The sequence below is a fragment of the Ornithorhynchus anatinus genome, chromosome X4 (genome assembly GCF_004115215.2).
Source record: "Ornithorhynchus anatinus isolate Pmale09 chromosome X4, mOrnAna1.pri.v4, whole genome shotgun sequence".
Lineage (NCBI taxonomy): Eukaryota > Metazoa > Chordata > Mammalia > Monotremata > Ornithorhynchidae > Ornithorhynchus > Ornithorhynchus anatinus.
In genome coordinates this window covers 2583679-2602239 of record NC_041752.1, presented here as the reverse complement: position 1 = coordinate 2602239, position 18561 = coordinate 2583679, and the positions used below count along the sequence as shown (strand labels likewise).

The 18561-nt window shown below is 55.4% G+C and overlaps 1 protein-coding gene across 9 annotated transcripts in view; it reads left to right on the top strand.

Annotated features, from left to right (window-relative positions):
- Nucleotides 1–16781, top strand: part of ERC1 (ELKS/RAB6-interacting/CAST family member 1) — a 255436-nt gene extending 238655 nt beyond the window's left edge. For all 9 annotated transcript variants that reach the window (XM_029054283.2, XM_029054280.2, XM_029054282.2 and 6 more), the window contains one exon: nt 12376–16781. In XM_029054283.2, coding sequence (XP_028910116.1) covers nt 12376–12513 — 138 coding nt within the window. In that variant the 3' untranslated portion in view covers nt 12514–16781. The remainder of the gene's footprint in view (nt 1–12375) is intronic.
- Nucleotides 16782–18561: the final 1780 nt, after the last annotated feature.

The following is an 18561-nucleotide window of genomic DNA, read 5'->3' as shown; positions in this document are numbered from 1 at the left end:
CTTGCCCAAGATCACAGACAGGCAAGCGGCAGAGCCAGGATTTGAACCTAGTTCCCCTTCCCCATTTGTTTTTTTGAATGGTATTTGCTAAGCTCTTACTATGTGCAAGGCACTGTACTAAGCACTGGGGTGGATACAAGATAATCAGGTTGGACACCATCCCTGTCCCACATGGGCTCTCAGTCTAGGGGTAGCCGTGCAGCTAGGAACCAGCCAAGGGCAAGGAAAGCTCTGAGCGGCAGCCAGCAATATGTGAATAATGTGATACTCCATTTTGTGGCCTTTCCCTAGAATTTGTGCAGAAAAATCAATGGGGCTTAAAGGCCAGGCAGTTTGGTAAGTTGGAGGAAGTTAGCTTAGCCTCTCATGAATTATTTGCACGCAAAAAAACTGCTTGTCGTTAAAATGGAAAAAGGATTTTTTTCCCCAGCTCTGCACTTCCAATATGCCTGCTTAGATTTAACTCAAACTTTCCGAGAAAAAAAAAAAGTTACCTTTGGGATGAGCCAAGCCTGGAAAGTTTCAACCCAGGATGAATTTTTCAGCAAGCTACGTGGGAGTGAAAGCCCAGGTTCATCCTGGAAAGCCCCCTGGCCCCTTGTGGCCACGAGAACTCCCGGTTTTGGCCGGTTCCTAGGCCCGGCTCCTGCAGCGCTGAGCAGTTTAGCTACTAACAGGCATATGGGCCTGTATCCTACCTGTTTAGCTTGTATTTACCCCAGCAGTGCATTGTCTGGCACATACTGGGCGCTTAACAAATACCATTTAAAAAAAAAATGGAGAGAGCTGATTCATTCATTCATTCAATTGTATTTTTTGAGCACTGTACTAAGCGCGTGGGTGAGCACAATAGAACAATAAACAGACACATTCCCTGCCCACAACAAGCTTTCAGTTTAGAGGGGGAGACAGACAGTAATAGAAATAAATTACAGATACGTTTGAGTGCCTTTAAGTTGTTGGTCCGGAATTTCTGTTGTATGCTACCATCCAAAAGGATAAAAAAAACAACCCCTCAATCAGTGATCATTCATTAGTATTTATCAGGTACGTTCTGTGTGCAGAGCACTGTACTATGCGCTTGGCCCCAGTGCTCCCGGTCACCCTCACTAGCCCACGTGGTCTCCACTATTCTCATCCACCGTGCGCGCAAATCCAGAGGCACATCCCGGCCCAAAGCGACAACCAGAGAAGTGGAGTGGTCACGTTTCCCCCACCACACCCACCGGCCATTTCTCCCCGGGGACAGCCCGTTCTCAATCAGTCATTCAGTCAATCGATGGTATTTTCTGAGCCCTTACTGTGTGCAGAGCACTGGGCTGTGGTATCGCCCCTCTGCCCCCAGTGATGGAGCAGCGTCCAGCAAGTACCCGCCGTCCCTCACGCCGGGCAGGCCGAAGAATCAGTGCCCGGCCCCTCCCATCCCCTCTCCTCCGGCGTCTCCAGCCGGCCTAGAGGCCCCCTCTCGGCAAGCCGTCCCTGCTATTTAAATGACTTCTATTCGGGGGCGAAAAGTGTAGGTTTGGGATTTTTAGAGTTTCTGCCATTTGGCAGCACCTTCCTTGGAAAATCCCGAGAAGTCGCATCTGCCCAAGGACATGTGGGGGAAGACGGAAGGAGTTAAAGGGCCCGGAGGGGGGAATAAAAAGACGAGGGCGGGGAGAAGGAAGCCGGGAGACGGGCCAATGAGGAGATGGGGCGGGAGAGTGGATGGGGCGTGGAACGGAGCGAACGTGACGGAAGCCGGTTGAACGGTCATCGGTGCGGCCGGGGGACGGTGGCATCGGAAAACCGCCACTCTCATGGCGCATCTTGGTTGGTTTTCTCTTAAACCCAGGGCGGTACTGAATCGGGCACACTTGGCGTCGGTCGATTGGGGTGCTGTAGACCGTGGCAAGGACCACACTGGACCATTGGAACAAGTCCTCTTGGAAGGGTGGGAGAAGTAGGAAGAGATGTGCAGGATGGTCCCCCTCCCATCCCATTAGGTCTTGGGTTCTAATCCTCGTTCTGCCGCTTGTCTGCTGTGTCACCGTGGGCAAGTGACTTTACTTTTCTGGGCCTCGGTTATATCATCTGTGAAATGGGCATTGCGACTGAGCCTCATGGTGGGGCGGGGACTGTGTCCAACCCGATTTGTTTGTATCCATCCCAGTGCTTAGTACAGTGCCTGGCACATAGCACTAAACAAATGCCACAGTTATTAATTATTATTATCCCCCCAACCCCCAGCCCCTTCTTCCAGTCCAGGAACCCAAGGAGATCAGGGTGTTTACTATTAGTAGTAATTTGTTAAGCACTTAGAATGTGCCAAGCACTGTTGTAAGCACTGAGGTAGATACGAGATGATAGGTTGGACACAGTCCCTGCCCTACGTGGGGCTTACACAGTCTTAATCCCCATTTTACAGATGTGTTACCTGAGACACAGAGAAGTGCCTGGCCTCACTCAAGTCACAGAGCAGACATGTGGCAGAGCCAGAATCAGAACCCACAACCAAACTGACACGTCAACTGACCCGTCACGTCAAATGATGTTTTAGTGGGGAGAGTTGGCCCTGGTAACTCTGCCCTCCGCCCAGTCCCAGAACCCTACCTTTCCGGGAACCCTGTCCCCTGGAAGTCCCACCTCCTGGAAGCCCGGCCCCTCGGACGCTCCATCCAGCCGCCAGGCATCTGAACACTGGGCCCTCCTTCTTGAGAAGAAGCCTGCCCCTGAGCCATGTCTTTCTGTCCAGGAACGTTGCCTGGGTAACTGGGTATTTTTAACTCCGTCCACAGATGTGGGCTGCCTAATTACAGGGCTAGGGTTAGCAAACTTTTCAAGGACCTCTGTCCACGTTCCCCCACCCCCCTGCCCACGTGAGAATTCACTTCACCACCTGGTCAGATCTTGAGGGCTACTGTAAGGGAAGTGAGGTGCCCGAGCGGTGGGCAGTGGGGGCCAGGCCCGGGGCGTCCCTATCGTGGTGCCCCTCGGATTGCTTTCATCCCTGGCCAGACCCCTCCCCGTCCACACACTGGGAGAGTTCAGCTGGTCTTTATTATCATCAATAATAATAATAATTGTGGTACTTGTTAAACTCTTATTCTGTGCCAGGCACTGTACTAAGTGCTGAGGTGGATACAAGCAAATGAGGTTGGATACTGTCCCCGTCCCATGTGGGGCTCACAATCTTAATCCCCATTTTACAGCTTAGGGAACTGAGGCCCAGAGAAGTGAAGTGACTTGTCTAAGGTCACACACAGACAAGTGACAGAGCCAGGATTAGAACCCAGGTCCTTGTGGAATGTGTTAAGCACTTATTATGTGTCAAGCACTGTTGTACGCCCTGGGGTTGATGCAGATTAATCAGAGTGGACGAGGTTTCTGTCCCACTTGAGGCTCAAGGCCTAAGTAGTAAGAACAGGTATTAAATCCTCATTTTAGAGCTAAGGAAACTGCAGCCCAGAGAAGTGAAGTGACTTGCCCTAGGACTTCCAGCAGACAAGTTGTCACAGCGGGGATTAGAACCCAGGTCCTCTGACTCCCAGGCCCAGGGTTTTTCCATTGCTCCTGTCCATCTTTTCTGCTCTTAGTAGGCTGGTATCACTTCTACCAACTCTGCTGCGTTTAACTTTCCCAAATGCCCAGTCTTAGGCACTGCCCACAGTAAGCACTCAATAAATATAATTGATCAGTTGCTTGATTGGCATCCCCCTGACCCAGAAACCCAGAGATAGGAGAGGTGAGATCTCCCTGGATGCCAGTTTCTGGTCGTTCAGGGACTCCTGCCCAGCCAGTGTTGGCATGGCAGTGGAGAACAGATTAAGCCCTAGGACATAAAAGATTTAGGAGAAAAGCAGCATGGCCTAGAGGAAAGAGCACAGGCCTGTGAGTCAGAAGGACCTGGGTTCTAATCCGGGCTTTGCCATTTGTGTGCTGTGTGACCTTGGACAAGTCCCTTTGCTTCTCTGTGCCTCAGTTCCCTCCCCTGTAAAATGGGGATGAAGACAGTGAGCCCTGTGTAAGACAGGGATTGTGTCCAACCTGATGAGTTTATGTCTGCCTTAGTGCTTAGTACAGTGCCTGACACATAGTAAGGGCTTAACAAATATTGTCTCAAAAAAAGAAGATGGAGACTATATCTGACTTAATTAACTTTTACCTAACCCAGTGCTTAGAGCAGTGTTTGATACATAGTAAGTGCTTAACAAATACTGTTGTAAAAAAAAAAAAGAATTGGAGAAGAAACTGAGACTGTGTCCCCCACATGGGACACAAATTGTGCCTGACTTAATTAACTTGTACCAACCCCAGCATTTAGTACAGCGTTTGACACATAGTAAGCACTTATCAAATACCCTCAAAGGAAGAGGGGGATCCCGCCAACTACGTGAACATCAGTGAGAGCCTGGACGGCAGCCTATAGCCAGTTGGCCAGCAGAGACCTATAAGTGCAGCCTCCAATTTGAAACCCGCCTAATGAGCGTCCGGGCCCTCAGATTATAGTATTGAAGCGTCACCCACAGTTTCCCCCAGCCCACTCCATCCGCCAGCTTCAAGCTGGATCCCTCTCTTTCTCCCTCTCTCTCTCGGGCCTGGCTACAGCCCGTTTTTAACTTCCTCCAGGTTTCGAGTTGGGGATCGAGCGGGAACAAAGAGACAAGATTTTGAGGTGAACTTAAAGGGGTTTTTTTGTTTTGTTTTGTTTTGTGTTTTTTTTTCCAGTGGGTTTTCCAGCATCTTCTGGTCCCCACTTTGAGTTAGCATTCTCACAAAGCTCCCTTTATGCGAGACCCTCCAGGCCTGCTTACTTAGACAGCTGGAGTAGATTAAGTCTATAGCCGGGAAAGAGAGCATACCCCAACACTTCTGCAGAACATTCCTGAAGAGAATGCCTACAGTAGAACAGATCTATGCAAAAAAAAGCTACTCACTGCCCAAGCATTTATAGTTTTTTCCTTGATGCCTATATGCAGACGGTCGAAAGACAGGGCCCAGCTACAACAATCCAGTGATGAGAACAATGGAGGAGAATGTGGGTATTAACATCCACCCCCGAGCCGAGAAACCGACATCCTTTCAAGCCAATGATAATAATAATAACTATGGTATTTGTTAAGTATCTACACTAGGCATTGAGCTTATTATGGTCAGGGAGCGTGTCCCTAATTCTCCCAAGTACTTAGCACGGTGCTCTGCACATAGCAAGCACTCAGTAATTACCACTGATTGATTATTATGTGTCAAGCATAATGGGGTAGATACAAGATCGTCAGGTCCCACATGGGGCTCACAGTCTAAATAGATGGGAGAACAGATTGAATCCCCATTTTGCAGATGAGGGAACTGAGGCCCAGAGAAGTGAAATGACTTCCCCAGGTCATGCAGCAGACAAGCGGCAGAGCCAGGATTAGAACCTGGATTTTAAGCCAATCCTGGGGGGAGGAAAACTTGGAAAATATTGGGCCTGATGTAAATCAGACCCACAAACGCATTCCAAGTTAGAGCTTGCTGCTGCTGACAGAAGAGCCATCAAGAATGACAGGTGAGGCTTCAGAACTGAGGGTCTGTGTGGAGGAGTTGATGACAGTGCCAGTGGCTGATCCAGCACGACTCACCCTCTCTCATCCCGCCCGCCCGTGTTCCCACCGGGGCAGAGGATTCAGTGAGCCGGCAGGCAGGCGGGGATGCAGCACATGACAATGTGCGTGAGAAGGAAGGGAATGTATATGTTTATTGTTATATTGTGTTCTCCCAAGCGCTTAGTGCAGTGTTCTGCGCACAGAAGGGAGGTAGAATCCTTCTGACTCAATTGCTCAGGTGGCCGCCATCCTTGGGCAGACATGACCCGCAGAGAGAGAAGTTTTCTGCCAATTTTCAGGTCAGTAAGAACCACAGATCAGAGTTTCCAACAGGCTGGGAGGTGAGGCATTCATTTACCTTTTATCAACGACCCTGTCGCCACCCCCTCCCCAACCACTGGGACCCCATTTTATATTCAGTGTTGCCCCCCCATCACCCTAACTCTGAAATCCACAGGTCTCCCCTCACACTTTTTGCGTATCTCTCCTACTTAGAGAAGTCTTGAGGTGCTTTCAAGCCACCCGAGATTTAGCTGGGCAAATGGGAACGTAGCAGTGTGTTTAAAAGACACAAACGTGCGCACACTCACACACGCACCCGATCAAGTAGGGCTCTTGAGTTGAGCATCTTTTCTGGGTATTTAGGACCCACCCAGATCTGAGCACTGCCCATCAGCTTTCCAAGCTGTTTCCAGCAACTTGCAAGCCCGTATTTAAACCTCCAGGCCCTCCTCAGAGTCCTTCCCCCGGGGGTTTGATAACCTCTTCCTGACCCCTGGAACCAGGCCCTCTCATACTCCGGCCTAAGTCCTGGACCTGGCTAAACCCAGGAGATCCCCGTGGTCAACAAGACACCCTCTCGGCTTCCGGGCCCCCGCTGTGGCCAGGGGATTGTGGGTCAATGCCCTTTTCCTAGTGGGAGGGTAATGGGAAGCACTGGGAGGGGAATGGCAGCCCGGAAGCACGAACCAGGCCCAGCGGGCTGGAAGTTTGCTCCGGGAAGTTTGCTTCTCTGTCCCGCGGCAAACCCAGCAGCAGCGCCAACGTTTTCACAGGATCCGCCTCTACCTAAAATGGAGCCAACGGTGACTCATTCACTCTGGAGCTCGGAAGGGCAGAAAGGGGGGACCTCAGAATCAGTGTTTGGGGTTGTCATTCAACCCGCAAGTGTTTTTTGAATATGTTAAGCGCATACTATCTGTGCAAAATTGTTCTGAGCGGTGAGTTAGGTCGGACATAGTCTCTGTCCAGCATGGGGCTCACAGTCTAAGTAGGAGGGAGAACGGGGATTTAATCCCTTTTGACGGTTGAGGGGACTGAGACTCAGAGAAGTGAAGTGACACACTCAGAGTCACACGGCAGGTGGGACTGGAATTAGATCCCAGTTCCTCTGACTCCCAGGCCCGAGTTCTTTCTACAAGACCACGCTGCTTCTCCATTCAGTTGGGGTCACGCCCGTGTGATCTTTCTTTCTGGTAGTCGGCATCTCCCGATTGGCCTAGGGTCCACCTGATTGAGAGTGGCCGCGAGGAGGTCGAGGCTAGGCCTCTCCCCTCCACCTGGACTTTGCAGACTGCTCTGGGAAGACCACAGTGGGCCCCGGGAAGGCGGGAAGGGCCCCCCCATCCACTGTGGGGGCGACCCCAGCCAGGGCCAAGAGCCAGGCCGGTGGGTCGTAGCTCCAAAGCCGACCACTCCCCGCTGTTGTGTAAGATCTCGTTGCAAGACGAAGCTCTCTCCAACAAGATATCTCCCAGGTCTCTCCTGGGCCCGGAGCAGGCCCGGCCTAAATCTTGGCAGTCGTGAATGATGTCAGCCCATCTCTGCTTCTCCCTCCAAAGGCAAATCCCTTTTATTTAAGACTTTGCGTTTGGCCCTGTCTACCGTTCTCAAGGACCAGAGGCCCGATGTCTTGAAGTTGAAACAATGGGTTGATGTAAACATCATATAGATTGGATAAGAGCAGCCGTTCAGAACATGTGCAATGCATTAATTCCCTAATTTCAGAAAGATGCAGCAAGGAGCACCCCTCCAAATATTCGCAGGTGCAGATTTTGGAGAGACCACACAGTCGTGGACGTAATCTCTCCCATCGCCGTAAGCGCTCGGTATTCAGCCTCTCAACGAGGTGAGGAGACATTTATAAGCCTCCCCCGGCTCCGCGCACTCAGACCAGGTTTTGCTCGCCGATGCCGTCTCCGGCAGAGACGGACTTCGACTTTCACCCGGTCGCCCGGGCAAGAGCTCTCGTGGTGACCGAGGTCAAGAGGAGGCCATCTGAGAGCAGGCCCCTGCGTCAGAGGGGTCCTGAGCGGATGGAAACTATGGGGGGTCGGATTGGCAGAAGGAGGAAACTAGTCCTGTCCAGTTAAGGTGCCGCTTTGGATTTGACTCTCTTTTTATTATTTTAATATTTGTTAAGCGCTTACTATGTGCCAGGCCCTGGGGTAGATCCAAGATAATCAGGTGGGACACATTCCCTATCCCACATGGGGCTCACAATCGTAATCCCCATTTTACAGATGAGGGAACTGCGGCTCAGAGAAATGAAGTGACTTTCCCAGGGTCGCACGGCAGGTAAGTGGCAGAGTTGGGATTAGGACCCAGGTCTTCTGACTCCCAGGCCCGCTAGGCCATGCTGCTTGTATTGTACTCCACCGGACGCTCAGTCCGAGGCCCCGCTCTCAGTGAATCATTCGATGGTATTTATTGAGTTCTTACTGCGTGCAGAGCACTGTACTAAGCGCTCGGGAGAGTACAGTACAACAGAGTTGTAGACACGTTCTCTGCCCACACTGATGGCTTGATAGATTGATGATGTCACCCGTGCAGTAGGTAGGAGGAGGGGCACGAGGAGAAAGGGTGGAATCCTCTGACCTATCCCAATCTCCCCTCCACAAACCAGCATGGCCTAGTGGAGGAAAAAGCCCGGGCCTGGGAGTCAAAGGACCTGGGTTCTAATCCTCGCTCCGCCACTCACCTGCTGTGCGACCCCGGGCAAGTCACTTCATTTCTCTGAGCCTCAGTTGCCTCATCGCAAAATGGGGATTCGATCCCTGATCTCCCTCCTCCTTAGATTGTGAGATCCATGTGGGGCCTGATGAGCCTGTCTCTACTAGAGTGCCTAGCACATAGTAAGCACTTAAGCAGTACCACAGTTATTCATTATTAGTAGTATTCTGCTTTGGAGGGACCGCGCGTCTCTCCGAACACTGACCAGCACAGGGCAACCTCCCGGGGGGGACCCCAGCCCTCACGGCCAGGGAAGGTTCCTGGAATGCCCGGGGCTGCAGACCCCCTCTCCACGCCCGCCCGGCCCACCCAGGCATCTCCCCGCCCCCTCCCGACTCTCAAGGAGGGGCAGGGCGGACCTCCGCGCTCCGCCTGAATCCGCAGCATAAGCAAAGTCTGCCTTCCAGCCGTGTCCAGAAGCTACCCCCTGGTGACCGCTCCTTGGGCTTGAATGAGGAGACTTGTTTCTCTCTCCCGTTCCTGGCCAGCAGGTGTCTGAGAGCCGAGACACCTCCCCCCGACCCACCCACCCACCGGACCTACTCCCCTTCCCTCCCCTCCGCCGCCTGGGGCGTGGTGGGCCGCCGGTTCTGGGGGCGAGCGGGGTACCCCTCCCCAAGCGCCTTCATCTTCATCGCCGTTCCGAGAACCCATCCGTGATCCCTCCCAGACTCCTCCTTCCCTCTTTTTCGGCCCCGATGAACAGCCGCGCCAGTTCTTCTGCGGGAGCTATTTTACGTTATCCCCGCAGCCTGATCGCGGGCTCTGGGAAGGAGGGGGTCCAACCCGACACGGGAGTGACGTCCCCTCTCCCCCTTCCTCGGTTGGCGGGGGGATCGGGGCCTGGCAGGCAGCAGGCTCTGAGCCGGGTCCAGGCCCAAAAGCCTCAGGTCTGGTTTTCCTCTCTCGGAGACGCACGGAGCCCGGGGCCAGGAAACCGAGCCGCGCTCGTGGCCGCAGCAAGGGACTCTGGGAGGCCAGAGGAGCCTCGAAGATAAATGGGCGTCTGGGCAGGGACGGGGGCTTGGGCCGATCGCCGGTCTGCGTGCGCCACTTGACGCGTTTACGGCAGAAACGCCGAAATGTGGTCTTTCCCCTCCCACATCTACGCTCCTGAAGCCGACTGGCCCCCTCCCGTCCCCCTGGCAGCGGCCGTGACCCCCTCTACTCAGAGGGCCGGGGTGGGGGAGTCCCACACAGTGGCACATTCCAGGCTAATCTCCAAGTCCGGCAATGTGGGGACACACCAGGGCCTAATGTGAAATCTCCTGCCCACTCAAGCCGTCGGCGGAGCGGGAGCAGGGAGGGGTGATGGTAGGGGGAGGGAAGGGCATGTTTGCCAAATTGAGGTAAAGCAGACGTGGCCACCCCTCAGCCTCATGATGAGGCTAAGTCAGCCCAGTGTCACCCCACCAGCCCCTCGGCCCCAACTTTATTATACTCAGACGGGATGTGCCCTCCTCCAACTAACTCCAAATCCCCCCTTCCGGCTTCCAATCGATTGTATTTATTGAGGGCTTACGGTGTGCAGAGCACTGTACGAAGCGTCTGGAGAAGACAATAGACACATTTCGTGCCCACGAGGGGCTTGCATTCTAAAGGATTCCAGCCTGCCATAGTTTGGTTTGTGGCATAGAGAGCCTCCCATTGGCCTGAGACCACAGGCCCACCAATCCATCGGTGGCATTGATTACTGTTATTATTAATATAATCAATATAATGTAATTAATAATAATTACATAATTGTGGTACTTGTTATATGCTCATTTTCTGCCTAGCCCTGGGGGAAGTACAAGATAAGCTGGTCGGACACAACACCACCCAGTCTAAGTAGGAGAGAGGACGGGCATCGAAACTGAGGCTCAGAGAAGCCAAGTGACTTGCCCAAAGTCACAGGCAAGCAGAGTAGCCAAGATTAGAACCCCTTGGCTCCCGGGCCGGTGCTCCATCCACTAGGCCACAGTGCTCATCTGGGTGCAGAGCACTTTACTAAGCGCTCGAGAGAGTCCAATACGACAGAGTTGATGGACACCATCTCTACCCTCAAAGAGCTTGAAGTCCGGTGGGGGAGACGGATGTCAAGCACCGAACGATCCAGCCGATGGTAACGTTCTGGAAACAAGCCCCCTGAAGGAAGAAAAGGCGTTTCTTCCAAACACCACCCCCTCCCCAAAACATACACACACCTCGGCGTCCCTTCCTCGCCCGTGGGAGATCTGCTTGGGGTGGGGGATCCCAGCTCTGCGGAGCTCTGGCCTTGACATGAAAGAAAATTGTTTGGTGAAGTTTCAATCACACGGCGATGAGCCGGCTCCGGGTTTAATGTTTCCCCGTGGGAGGGGAGAGGTCGGCTCGCTGGGTTCAACGGGGGTCCCCGGGGAACGGTAATTCACCCCACTGGAATTTTAATGAGCTCCCTATACGGCTCCAAATCTGGGGCAGGGAGCTCTAGTCTCTGGTCTGGTCTCTTCCCCCACCATGTTTGCGACAGGGTGCTCGCTCCAAGCCGGGCTCACAGGGAACCTGGAAAATCCCGGTTCCGGACCCTGCCTACCGACCGCCCCCCTCCCTGCGGGGGAATTTGCAGATCGCCCAACCCGAGTTCTTCATCTCGATCCCTAGGAATCCCAGTGGAGTAATAATAATAACGGAGATATCTGTTCACCACTTAGTATGTGCTAGGCACTGTACTCTGCGCCGGGGTGGATACGAGCAAATCGGGTCGGACACAGTTCCTGTCTTACTTGGAACTCACGGTCTTGATCCCCATTTTACAGATGAGGGAACTGAGGCCCAGAGAAGTCAAGTGAAGTCGCCCAGCAGACAAGTGGCAGAGTTGGGATTAGAACCCAGGTCCTTCTGACTCCCAGGCCTAGACTCTATCCACTAGGCCACGCTGCTTCTCTAATGGCATGTGGTTCCCTGTGGTGTTTCTGACTGGGTTTCTTGACCAAACGGCCCAGGCTGAGATGGTCACGGGTCTCTAACTGGTGACTTTGCCCTCTCCCCCTGTGCCCAGGGTGGCACACTGTGGAAACTTGGCACGCCCAGTCCAGGCGGGGAACAAGTACCCAGAGGAGCCTGGAGATGCGTGGGTGGCCGTGAAATGCCTGGGCATGTCAGAGCGGTAGGCTTGGGGGCAGGCGGTAACGGTGCCCAGGGCACTGGGCAGAGCTTAAAAGAGGGAGTTCTGGATCCAGAGTTCTTACGTGCGAGCCAGGCAGCCTCGTTAAAGAGGGAAATGGGAGCCTGGCTCCACCACTTCTCTGCTGGGTGACCTGGGTCAAGTCACAACTTTTTTTTATGGTATTTGTTAAACGCTTACTGTGTGCCAGACACTGAACTGAGCACTAGGGTAGGTATAAGCTAGCCTGGTGGGACACGGTCCATGTCCCTTGTGGGGCTCACAGCTAATGAACAGCATGGCCTAGTGGAAAGAGCATGGGACCTGGGTTCCAATCCCAGTTCTGCCACGTGCCTACCGCGTGACCTTGGGCAAGTTGCTTCACTTCTCTGGGCCTCAGTTACCTCATCTGTAAAATGGGGGTTCTGTACCTGATATCCTTTCCTGCTTAGACTGTGAGCCCTTTGTGGGAGAAAGGACTGTGCCTGACCTGATTATTCTATGTCTTCTGCCCTGCTTAGAACAGTGGTTGACACATAGTGTGTCAAGCACTGTTGTAAACAAATACTACAATTATTATGATGATGATGATGATGATGATGACACCGAGGAGATTCGCCCCACTCCCCTACCAACACCCTGGAACTCACATCCAGTCTCTTTCTCTTTCAGCTCCGCGATGAATTGGAAAAGGGCGAGCAGGACACTGCCGAACTGCAGGAGTTCGCCAACGCCATCCTCCAACAGATAGCCGATCACTGCCCCGACATCCTCGAACAGGTGGTCAATGCCCTCGAAGAGTCATCCTGACCCCCCACGGCCCGGGGCCTCGTGACCGGGGAGCCGAACCCCCGCCCCCCACCCACCCATCCACGAGGTCCTCGGCGTCCGGCAGGCTGGCGGGGAGAACCACGGGTGTTCAAAGTCCCTGATCCGGCTCAGGCATAGGGCGGAGAAAACCCTCTCACCCGCCGCGTTTTAACGTGAAAAAAAAGTCCGAATCCCTGGCCCGGCCTGGCAGACTGAGAGATCCGCGCGGCCCTCTGCCTGACGTATTCATTCCTCCTGAGGAGGGAAAAATATCATCTGAGGGAGAGGAGATGGGAGAGTGAGAGAGAGAGAGGGAGGACAGAGAACAATGAGGAGCAGAAACCTCTCTGAGGGAGTCGACAGAGAGTGGAAATTGTCCTGTTCCCCAGTCGCTGTTTTGTTTGTTCGGCCACGGGGCACCCCACCTCCCTCCTGTCCTTGTGAAGAGCTAAAGGCCCGGGGAGCCCCTCCCTGTCTGCCTCACCTCTCCTGTGCCGATCCCCGGCATTGAGCAGAGGAAGGTGGGGAAAAAGAGCTCACCATCCTTTTCTCCTCAGCCCGACCACCCGGGCCGGAGGGCACGCTGGCCGGGTTCCGTGGATCCTGGATCAGACCCTCCCAAATGCCCTCGTAGCGCTGTCTCACTGGTCTCCCGAAATGAAGCTTGCGTGTTTCCCGGGCGCTGAAGTTCAGAGTGAGTAACGATGGGGCCCTTGGCTACCGGTGGCCATGGAACATCTCCACCTGTATGCCCGTAGGAGGTCTGACCGGCTCATCCAGGCTGGCACCTTGTCACAGAGGCAGGTCGGGGCGCTCCATCCCCGGAAACACCGGGGCTCCCTTCACTCAGCTTCTCTATCCTCCTCCCAGCTCCTCTCGATCCCTCCTCCTCTTGGGACACCCCAGGGGAATCCAACGAGCCTCCTAGATCGCCCCCAACCTGCTGTGCCCCTGGCAGAAATGCTGCCTGGCCCAAGCACCTGGCGGAGAACCAGGAGCCTCAGTTCCAGGGAGTGGGAGATTGCTCCATTTTTCAGAAGGTCTTTTCCCAGGCGATCCTGTTTTTTTCTAATCATAAGAGAGTGGGATTTTGGTAGGGGTGGTTAAGGGATCGAGCAGGATCCTCTCTGCCTTCCGAATTCCCATTCGGTCCCCGGGGAGCTGGTTTCGAGAGTTTCCGGGGCTGCCTGGCGAGGCGAACAGCGGATGCCTCGTTGAGGGATTTCCGATCTGGGATCCCAGAGGATACCGGGCCGATGGGTGGGGAGGTTTCAGGGCCCCCCCCCGGCAGGTTGGGCGGAGTTGGCATCCTGGAACCTCCTCGCCTTGTTTTCTCCCTCTCCCCCAATTACCCGCCAGAGGAATTTTAATACCGCCAGTAAAGTCCTTACCGCCGCAGGTCCGAAACCTTCCCACCACCCCGTTAACTTAAATGGTCAAACCTCCAGCCTGCCCTGCCAGAAACCTGCCCCTTCTCCCCACCAGGAGCCGTGGAATTTCCCTTATCGATGTCTTAAACGAATTCGGCTCATAAACCTGTTACCGAGATGTCCCCCGATAGCGGAGGAGGCTGGGGAGGGGTGAGAGAAGAGGGACTCAGCCCCAGTCTCCCAAGTGCCGAGAGCCTCCGTCCTGTTGGTTGATTGCACCGTCTAGAAATCGCCGGGCTCAGAGTTGGGTCGTCTCGTGGGGGTCCTACAGAGGCGGCCAACTTGGAGCCCGGAAGCCAGGCCGGCGGAGATGGAGTGACTCCAAACTCCTGCCTTGCTCCCCGCCCGGTCTTCATTCCGGGACAGGGTCCCCGTGGGGCAGAATCCCCCCACCTTGGCCCCTCCCGTCGACCCCTAGGTCTTCCCCTAGAATTCCCACCTCGGGTCAGGATCCAAGCGCTAGGGAGAAGGGAAGATCCTATCCGGGAACAGACAGGACCCGGCCGGGTCTCGGTCTCCGGGGAACTAACACCCGCTATCTCCACGGTCCCCCTCGCTCGGATCTACTGGCAAGAACCAAAGTCCCTGGCAAGGGGAGTGGGCAGGGGAGAGACAACCTGTAGAGTCCTCCCCGAGCCTTTGAGTAGGGAAGGTCGACTGGTGAAGAACGATTTAATAGGAAAATGGTTGCTCCTCTCGTCTTCCTTCCCGACCAATTCCAAAGTATTAGTGGCCGATTCCAGGAGAAGTTCAGGATCTGCTATATGGGAAGTTTGTCCGTGGCAAAGCGGGTGAATGGAATACCAAAACCCAGCTCTAACCTGACTCCCCATGACCCAAAAAAGCCCCTCTCCCCCTCCCAAGGCTCCACTCTGCCCAGCCGACTGGAGGAACGCTAGGAAAGAAGGTGACCGCCGGGATGGTCCCATCGTTGCCTCTTGGTGGGAGAAGGCCCCAGTGCGGATGGTGCCCCCCGCCCACCCATCTTCATCCCCAAACCCCACTGCCCCCCAGATCCTGGACAGCTCGGGGCTGCCTGGAGGAGGTAGCGGGGGTGTGGGAAGGCCTCAGAGTTCTGGTCGATCACATCCTTCACTCCCCCCTTGCCCAGAGGCTCAGGTTCTTGCTGGGATTGATCGATGGCGTGGGCTGGAGGTGGGGGCGGAAGGTCAGATCTGGGGGTGCTGTTGGGGAACCCAGTGAGAAGCCTCCTCCCCCTCCTCCAGTCTTGGGACGGTGGGCTTTGAAGTTGAAGCAGAGCCCAGGGTCAGCTGGGCCTGGACGGGGCGGGGAGAGAGCCAGCTGCAGCCACCCCAGGTGACCCCATATGATTTGGTGGGGCGGGGGGCGGGGGGAGCCCGGGGCCTGTCACTGAAAGAAACTTTTTGTACTGCCTGAGTCTCTTCCCTTTGAAGCCACTGAGGGAAGGAGGGAAGGAGAGAGGAAACCGCCCCTCTCTCGGCGGCAAATCTTTCTGAACAAAATGGCTGCCTCTGCCACCTTTTTTTAAATCAAAAACTGTTTCCCAACTTTTTAGTGTCAAACCTGACCCCAAGAGCCCCTCCTGCCCTCCCCCGGCCCCCCAACCTTTTCCGACGTGTTTGGCAAGTGCTGTGATCTTCCCTGTCCTCAGTAGTCCCTCCTCCCGACTTTGCGGGGAGGGGTTGGTTTTGGGGTTTGGTTGGGGGGGGTGGCCAAGGGGAGCCGCTGTCCCCCTCCCCCTCGTTCTGTTTATCTGCTTGTCGATATCGTCCGTGTGGTCCAGAGAACTGGCGCAGTCACTGACCGTGTGTGTCCTTTGTCGAGATTTAAAATTTTAAAAATGAGGGGGCTTGGGGTGGGCGGGGGGCTAGTATTAGGACTGAAATGCCGAGCTGTGTTTTTAAAAATCTCAAATCCAATATTTAAGGAATTCAAGCTGGGTGGCGGTAGCGAGCGGTGGGGGACTCCAGGTTGAAAGGGTGGACGTTGGCCTCCGGAGCGGGTCGGAGCCGGACCGGCCATCCGGGAACGACGCTGGACCGTCCCGGGCCTCGGGGCAGGGGGTGGGAGGAGTCGGCGGGCCTGGTCTCGGGGGTCGCCTCCCGTCCGGATGCCCGACCGAGGGGTGGCCAAGGGGCCCCGTCTCCCGGAGAGTCTCCCGCCCCGGCCCCCCCACCCTCCTTTGGTGCTATCTCTCCCGGGGTCCACCCCGTTCTCCAGGCCGGACCCCCGCCGGTCCAGCCTCGCCAGCGCGGCAGCCCCTCGAGGGCCCGGGCCCAACTCCGCCACTGACCTCTGCAGGCCTTGGGTGGGCCGGGCTGCCGTGAGGTGGGGGTGGGTGGGGTCCAGAAGGGGGGTATGGACAAAATGGGGTAATACCATTGGGGTCCCCACCTCCCGGCCCCCCTCCCCCCCTCCCCGGGCTCAGCCCCGGCAGCCTCCGCTGTGTCCGCGGGGAGACGTCGCACTTTAGTGGCGGAGGTGGGGAGGGGAAGAAAGGGAGGATGCCCCCCGCCGCCCCCACCCACCTCGTAGCTTGAGTTTCTTTCGGCGGCAGCCTGGGTGACAGTGGGGTCCGCAACCTGGAGACCACCCCTTGCTCTTGCCGCTGTCGCCCCGCGACTGAATGTGTGTGTGTGTGTGTGCCTGTGTGCACACGCGCACGTGTGTGTGTGTGTGTATGTGTGTGTGTTGCTGGAGTCGTGTTACTGACCGGATAATGGAACGGCAAAGAGAACCGTCTTATATTCAACTCTGCCTTGAGAATTATAAACACTTTGTTCTTTTTTTTCTTCTTCTTTTTTTATTCACACACTAAAATCCATCAGGAAACGATAAAGTTATTTAAAAACTCGGCCCGGGCTTTTTCTTTCAGCCTCACCCGCCCAGAGGGTGGGTGGGGAGCGGGGGTGAGTAGCTGACTGGGGCTGGGATTTGTTAAGCACGTACTATGTGCCAAGCACTGGGGTAGATACAAGATAATCAGGTTCTTACAAAATCTAAGTGGGAGGGAGTACAGGTATTGAGTCCCCGTTTTTCAGATGGGGAAACTGAGGCCCAGGGGAGCACAGTGACTCGCCTCAGGTCACAGAGCAGGTAAGTGGCAGAGCCGGGAGTAGAAGCCAGGTCCTCTGACTCCCGGGTCCACGCTCTTTCCACTGGGCCACTACGTCAGGGTCTCCTGTGCGGTCCGGGTGAGGGGAGTTGGTGTGGCTGAGAAGGGGGAAAGACTGGGCACCGCAGAAAAGCGCCCCTCCTCGTCCATCCCTAGGGGAGACAGGTGGTTGGAACGTGCGGAGGCCTTGGACAAATGCGTGTCAGGAGACTGTTTGGGGACGGTGGTCCTCTCTTCTCCAGAGCCCCCCAGAATGGACACGAGCCTGCTCAACTCTGACTCGCCTCTTAAGACCCCTTGGGTGAAAGAGCTAGGGAGGAGGTTTCGGGGCCTGGATGGGGACCGAGGACCACCCCCTCCACCAGAGAGGCCAGCCAGGGCTAGAGGATCCATCCGAGGGTCCTGGCTTCATTCCTTGTACCCCCGCCCCTTGATTCTTCCTCTAAAACTCTCCGGACCACTCACGCTTGGGGAGGAAACTCCTTTTGTACCAGCCTTTGTGTCTTTCCCATCTGAGGATCCCAGATGGGCAGAGCCAAGGTGGGGCTGAGTGAAAACTAACAGGAGAGGTTTCCTCGAGTCTCCTTCCGCCTTTTGAATATTTGGCGCAGGGGTTCTGCCGTCTGGGGCTCGGCCTTCTGGGGTTCAGCCTGCCGGGGTTACATCATCAGTCGGAGTTGAAGGTTTCTCAACGAAGACTCACCCTGGGTGTTCCACAGGATGGACCAGCCCAGCGAGAACCCCAGTTAACAGCTGTGACCGATGCGGATGAGGGAAGATGGTGGCAGCCACACGTGGGTCACCGGCAGCCAGACCGCGGCTCTCCAGCATCGTTCCGGGGTCACTTCGGACCCCGGGAGGTCCTGCGGGTCAGTTACCTCGGCCGACGGAAATGTGGCGAGTGGGGACGGGGGAGTGTGAGGGACGCCGTGCCAACCCCTGGCACCATCATCAACAGCTCCGTGAAGCCTCAGGCTGACTCCATCATCTCTATTTCTCCACATCAGTCTTCCTCATCCTAATCTCGCTTCATCCCACTCGTGGCAGGATGGTCAACGTTTGTAGTCTCCCGTAAGGATCAACGCAAGGGTCGCGCCGGAACGCCCATCTGTCCCACCGAGGCCCACGAAGCAGGGGCTGCAGGAGGAGCTACAGAGGGGGGCTGGGTGAGCACCCCCAAACGCTCCTCTCCTGCGGCGGCCCCGCCTCCCCTCGGCCCTGAACCTCAAGGACTCTTCAACTGCCGGGGTTGAAGGAAGCCGACAGACGGGAAGCGTCTGTTGGCCGTCCCCCCGAAGGCAGCGGTGAAGCCCAGAATGGAGGGTCACTGGTATTGTTATTGATCGTGATCCCCTCAATCGGCCAATTAGGAAGTGCTAAGCGTTGTCCAAAGCACCGGGAAGACCCCGGCAGAAGCCCAGCATATGTTCCCTGCCCTCAAGGAGGGTTGGTCTGTCTGACTAGAGGAGGGGGCGTGTGGCATCAGTTTGCCCTTTTAAAAGGACGGGGACAAGGGAGGGA